This window comes from Pygoscelis adeliae, unplaced genomic scaffold (assembly GCF_000699105.1).
Source record: "Pygoscelis adeliae isolate BGI_AS28 unplaced genomic scaffold, ASM69910v1 Scaffold88, whole genome shotgun sequence".
Classification (NCBI taxonomy): Eukaryota; Metazoa; Chordata; class Aves; order Sphenisciformes; family Spheniscidae; genus Pygoscelis; species Pygoscelis adeliae.
The window spans coordinates 3,830,697-3,837,630 of NW_008825616.1; the positions used below are offsets into that span (position 1 = coordinate 3,830,697).

General features: G+C 43.3%; 1 protein-coding gene across 1 annotated transcript in view; it reads left to right on the top strand.

The window, feature by feature from the left end:
* CRHR2 (corticotropin releasing hormone receptor 2) overlaps positions 1-6,934 on the top strand; it is a 164,187-nt gene that overhangs the window by 139,530 nt on the left and 17,723 nt on the right. The window contains exon 11 of the mRNA XM_009333315.1: positions 4,347-4,432. Within this exon, the coding sequence (XP_009331590.1) occupies positions 4,347-4,432 (86 nt within the window). The remainder of the gene's footprint in view (positions 1-4,346; positions 4,433-6,934) is intronic.

A 6,934-nucleotide genomic window follows, 5' to 3' on the forward strand; every position in this document is an offset into this window, starting at 1 on the left:
CACACATCAGCATATGCAGGGTGATCAGATGACTGGGTGTCAGGTCTGACATTTGTCCTTAGGTGATTACCAGGGCTTTGAGGGGCATATAAAATTAATGTATTAAATGTTAGCAAAGTGTAATTGTGTGAGTAAATGTCACGTCTAGAGTTCAGAGCAGTTTAAACTTGGGACCCTCCCTAAGAATCCAGAGGAGTTTGGATCCGGGTTTGCTATTTACAGAGCAGCCATTTATGAGGATCAGAACAGGAAATAAAAATCCCAGGTCTGAGCTTGTTTCTGCAGTTAGGTAAGGTGGAATTTGGGATCAGTGTTTCTGGAGCCTTGGGTGAGCAATGGGACAGATTTTCTGTAAATGACAGTTATTACTGTAGCACCGAAGTGCCAAATGGATTAAGGCAGCCAACCATTAGCCAAAGAAGTCTTCTTCTGTTCCTTTGTGCTTTTCCAAAAATCAGTGTAACTTTGTATTCACAGCTGTTCCACTGGGAAATGTTAAGACTATCAAGATAGGATTTATTTAATCTAACTCAGAGGAGAGGTCTTTTTGCCTAAACATGGGTGCATAGTACCTTTTCAGATGCTCTATCAGCCCCACATGGGTCTGGCAGAGAAGATACCTCTAGAAAGATACCTCTAGAAAGCCCCTGCTCTTCTGAAGTAGTAGTCTGAGGTCAGGCAGGATACACCATGGCACCAAAAATGGCTCTTAGTGACTGTGTTTAGGCAGTCACTAAATGCAGCCCTGTAACACAGCCCTATAATATATACCCTCCCAACAGGTCTGTCTGTGCAATTCACATAAAGAGGCACTTCAAAGTGGGGAGAATCATGTCATGCTGAAGTAAACATCTCAAATAGACAGGAGGAACTATAATGTAAAAGTAGCTATTTTTCTCCATCGGTTATTAAAGGAGCTGGTGGTAACTAGCTCAGGGGTAGATATCTACCTTAGGGCTGTCTACAAGACTACTCAGTTTTATTGCAGGCATGAGACCTAAAGCATCCTCTCCAGCGTTTGAAAGATTGCACAGCAAAGGAGAACTTTGGGAGAGAGAAGGAAAACAGTATAACAGTAAGATGTTTGCAAGACCATCCACATTGTTGACAAGTACATGACTACAAACATTAATGGAAGAAGCAGGGTGACAGTCACTCTGAAATGCAGACTTGAGATTGCTGAGTACGTCCTCAGGTGGATTTTAGTGTCTGTCTTCAGACCCACAGGCTCAAACACTGCCCATGTGACTAAGGATGTGCAGCATATTCAATGCAAGAACTAGGAAGAGGACACAGGGTGAGTGGCCTACGCCCCTGTTCTGGCCTCAGTGTTCCTCTCTCCCAGAAAATGTTATAGAAATAATCATAGAATCATAGAATCATTAAGATTGGAAGAGACTTCTAAGATCATCAAGTCCAACTGTCAACCCAACACCACCACGCCCACTAAATCATGTCCCTAAGTGCCGCATCTACACATCTTTTAAATCCCTCCAGGGATGGTGACCCCACCACTTCCCTGGGCAGCCTGTTCCAATGTTCAACCACTCTTTCAGTAAAGACATTTTTCCTCACGTCCAATCTAAACCTCCCCTGGCGCAACTTGAGGCCATTTCCTCTCATCCTATCGCTTGTTACTTGGGAGAAGAGACCAACACCCACCTCGCTACAACCTCCTTTCAGGTAGTTGTAGAGAGCGATGAGGTCTCCCCTCCGCCTCCTTTTCTCCAGGCTAAACAACCCCAGTTCCCTCAGCCGCTCCTCGTAAGACTTGTTCTCCAGACCCCTCACCAGCCTCGTTGCCCTTCTCTGGACACGCTCTAACACCTCAATGTTCTGTCCCTAAATATAATGTCCCTAGCAGGCTTTCCTCTGACACTCGGGCAGCTTGTTAAAAGTGGCCGCCAATGTATCTGCCTTCCTGTTGCTGCCGTAGACAGTTGCGGTCTCTTATCAGCCCTGTCTCCCATGTACCAGTGCCACTCATAGGCCTTAGCTATGCAACAGTGCCTCAGATGGTACTGTGGTCTGTGCTTGGGTAACTGAATTGTCTCCCTGAATGTGGCCTCCATTGGGATGCTCAGCTTTTGGTGGTACCCAGCACACAGTGAGCTTCAACGGAGACAATCAGTATTAATGCTGCCAACCAGATGAGCAAGGCAGCTGCCACTGGGGATCAGTGCAAACATACATGAAAATCTAGGTGAGAAGTATTAATACATCCTTTCTGTATGTCATCATTGTTTTCTTTCTGCACCCTTTGGATGGGGGAGCTTAGGGGAAAGAATGGGAGAATGAAAAACTGATTTATATAGAATAAGATTATTTCTAGTGAAGTAACTCCCAAACTTGTCAACTAGCAATTCTCCTTCTGGACTGACGAATTGCACTTCTGCAATTTAATTTCAGAGAAATCCCTAATTTTTCTGATGCAGCCTGTGGCAATTTGAATTTCCAGTCCCCTGCTGTCACATCAAAGTAGGACTCACGAAACCTGAAATGCTTTCTCCAGTCCAGTTCATCATGTTAATCCCATGTGATTAGTCTTTTGGAACTTGCCCTTGCCTAAAAGTCTATAATTCCATCTGGCACCTTCCATTATGATTGCAAAAGTAGCAAGTTTTGGATTGGTGCTTTTTTTGCATCCTCGATAGAAGTAACCCAAACCTGATTCTGAGCTGATGAAGAACCTCAAGATTTGGTAGCAGAATTTCAGAAGCAGAAGTTTTCTTTCTGAAGGACACCCCCACTCCCCTCAGTAGACATTTCTGAACATTTCTCTTTCTGGCGTTGAGGAATGGTGCAATCACCAAAGTGAGGAGCTTAAGATTCAAGTCAAACCGGTGATATGAAGCAGTTTTTGTCTCTGATAAATAAGGTGAGAACCAGATGACTTCAAGCTCTTAAATATGACAAAGACAATTCTAGCAAGAACAAGTATACAAACTGCACTGTTTTATTTATTTCTTATACTCCCTAAGGCCCTGCTCTGCTAAGACAATAATTTCAAAAAATGTCACGTTAACTCCTAGAGCAGCATTTTTGTATCTCACATAATAAGTGTTTAATGTACATAATTCCCAACACTGCCAGTGTCCATTCAGGTGCTTATTGCACCATTTGTTATAAACCGTGTTACAGTAACCTCAGGGAATGATATGATGGATGCCAAGACACTGTAATCGTTGAAATATAGCACATTGCACAGAAAAAAAAGCATATTTTGAGAACACCTTTAAATTGGCAGCTCTGCTACAGTGCTCATAAATAGTTGGAAGTCAATCACAGAATCGTTCCGTTCATAGACTGCAAAATGCCAGGAGCCCTGGGACTTGGGAAATGAGTGTGAGATAAATATCTTCTCACAAGCTTAGATTGTGACCTCAGCAATCCTGAGACAACAATTCTGTACTTCTGACAGTGTACATCGACGACAATTTTGAGACAGATCAGTATGTTGTAAGCTACCCTAGTTTATGTGTTGAAAGCAACCCAAAACTTGCTCCTAGGTGCCAAATCCTGCTGATCACAGTCTACAAATTGGAATCTTCTTTTCAGGGTTTTTTTTTTTCTTTCCTGTTTACACTGAGAGGAAACTTTTGTAAGAAACTCGCTAGCAGATGCTACAACAACAGTAATTAGAGCAAATCTCAATTCTCAGTGGTGAGATTGTAACAGAAATAAATAATTACCCAGCTCAGCAGATTAAAAAGGGAAGTGGTAAATCCATCATCTCACCTTTAAAGACAGTGCAAAAAAATAGGCATTTTTCAGGTATGATTCATCTGCTCTGTTTTAAACGTGTGCAATGTATAGCCTCCACCGAATACAGAGGCAGTCCAGTGTGACTAGCTCACATTCAGATCTCTGCAATGCAGTCTTGTACTTTGGGTCTGGGGAGCCCTGCCTAACCATTACAGCCTGCTGTGGAGTGGGAGGGTGGTTTCAAACACCTGCCGCATCCACAGAGCACAGTGCTGCCAAATACTCTACACGGGGAGCCTTGGATGAGCTGAGCCAGAGGCAGGTGCAAATAGCCGAACAAATCCCACTCTTAGTTCCTTGTGGCACCCGGGAAAGAAGTAAAAGGGAGCAAAAATAAGTTCCTCGCTGGGACTGTTAATTTCGTACACCATTTTCATTGCTGTTTTGAAAACATTAATAGCTGTTGCATAATCTGATATTTCTAGTAAACTTCTGAGTCTGTTGCAATCAATGGTAAAACCAAGAGGCTGTTTTCAATCAGATTGGAACTGCAAAATGTGCCTTTTAAGGTGTATCACATCCTTTAAGCCATTATTTGACGCACTGGTCTTATTTTTTCCTCTCTTTTCCTTCTTTTCCAGATAAATTTTGTATTTCTATTTAACATAGTTAGGATTTTAATGACAAAGCTGAGAGCTTCAACCACTTCAGAAACAATACAGTACAGGTAAGTCAGCTGGTGCTTCTTCCTGTTCGTGGTGTTAACAAAAAACTGCTTTGCCTGCCCTGTGCTTGTCCCATCTTTGCCTTTCCAGATACCACTGCTGACCTCAGAGGGTGTCTTTCTTGCCCCTTGAGCTCACACAGTTAGGTACACAGTATTTACTTTTGCAGGCTATCCGTGCCTGCATTTTTTCTGTCCACTCCATTTCAATGTCGAAACAATGCAAACAGCCTTGGCTTACAGGCGCAGAGACACGTGCACTGCCGCAACCACCAGCCTCTTCACCTCCTTCAGGCTTGCACGTGGCCCAACACACCCGTGAAGTTACCCCCTTCCAATGAAATCTGAAGGATTCGATTTCAAGTGAGGAATTTCTATATCTACATGAGCATATGTATTATATTATATAAATGTGTCATAACTCCTTTCACCGATGACTAGACCATTCATTCAGCTAATTTGGGGAATCGGTGAAAAGCTGTTCAGACCCTACTAGGTCGCTTCTCTGTCCCAGTCTCTAGCTTTGTAGATGCAGAACAATACAATATCAAGACATCCCAGTAAATCATGTGCAGATGCATATTAAGATCCTTGTTCATACTAATGTCCTAGCGGAGTCAGAAGTAAAAGAAGAACAGAGCCTGGGCCAAAACATTCATACCATACCTGTAATCAACAGCAGTATCATTATTGATGATTACTGTGCACATACAGGTATTTACAGTAGGGTTTAATGTTCTTTTTGAAGTGTAGGCTGTGGGAATGAAGGGCGCTTGTGCCCTCTCCCTGCAGCTGGTACCAGCATTAGTGTAACCACTCAGCGGGTTGCATCACGGAACTGATCCTTAACTAATCATTACCTTTATATGGGGTGGCTTCTCAGGTGGATCAGCTTCCTGAGCTGGCTGACTGTGCAACCTCACGAGCACTAGTATGGCAGAAAGGAGAAGCCAGGAATGTTTAGCCCAGGGCAGCAGAAGGAAGGTGGCCTGGCCCCTTCTGGCAGCAGTGTGGACTTACATCAGCCTAAACAGTCCAAAAGCAAATTCTTAGAGATCAGGAGATGCTGACTGCTCTTCCTCTCTTACCATTTGCAGTATCTTGCAAGGTGTTTGGAGCATTTATGGACAGACAGGTCCTCACACTGGGAAGTAGCACAGGTTTTGTGGAGTAAGATTGGTCACAATCCTCTAAATCATTTCTAGATAAAATCTCAGTGTGTCAAGCTGAGGCTTGACTCTTGATGTCCGCAAATCAGCTTGCTCTTGACTTTGGAGGCAGTTTTGCTGCATTAATGGGGTTTTGTTGTTTTGCCTGATTCCTTCCTTTAACTCCTGTCTGAGGTTTGGGGACAAATGTGAAGTTAATGCAGTGGTCTAATTTTCGTGTTCAGACTTCTCTGCACATTTCCTGAGAAACGAAGGGGAAAAATACCCCTTTTTCATGCTCAAACTTCATGCCGCAAAACTAAAACTAGCATGAAAAAAAACCTGATTCAAATCTCAGTACAGTTTTATCCTTCCCACAGTTTGCAGGGAGCATTAGAGATATTAGATTCTGAGGCAATTTAAAGTAACTGCCTTCATCCTTGAACAGATGATGGTGATCTTATCCTCGCTACAAGCTCAGTGAAGGAATTTACTTTTTCACAGCCTAAATAGAAAGCCGTATAATTCCAGGAAAGCCTGGGGCAAGCCTTGCTGCTCTAAAGCTGAGTACTCCAAACATTTGTTAAGCAAGTATTAAATGATGTGGCAGCTACTTTGTTAAGACTGTCACTCTATCCTGACACTGGCAATGTTTTTGTGCTCCCCTGCCTGCCTACCTGCCTGTCTTTATCTGCCTCTTATGGCATTATACAGAGATTTATACAGACTTAGCAAAATTGCAGTCTTCTGTGTTCGTACAGTATCTAGCACAATGAGGTGCTGTTCTGCAACTGACATCCCAAGACGCTATTATAGCACCAATAATAAAGATTAGCCCCTAATAATTCTGTTAATAATCACTTATGCTTCATTGTGCACCACCTGCTTGTTTACTATTTATAAGACAGTCCTAAGCAATTGAGTTGGGTGTGCAGGTGTTGCAGAGAGAGGGAAAGCATTTACACTCCAGACAGAATCAAAAGATGGGCATAGAGCAGGTCTCATGGGCACAGCATTCCTATCCTGCCCTGGTCAGCAGCTAAATTGTACACCTATCACATCACCCTGAGGTGTAAGAAACCACTCACCAAACCTGCAGCGAATCTCAAGGCTTCAGCCTAACGCAAGCTTCATTGATAGGACAGAAACTGTCTGGAGGAAGAAGAGAGAGAAAGGGAGGGATATAAAAAAGGTTCCTATTTGTCCCCTGGAGTTCAGAGTGTGGGGACAAACAGCAGGATTCAAAGGCAAAGGCTTTCCCGGAACACGTTTCTCCAAGTGGTCAGGCAGTGGTCAGAAAGTGTTAACTAGCAAACCCACCTGTGGCTTCACAACCCAAAGTGGAGGCTGTCACTCT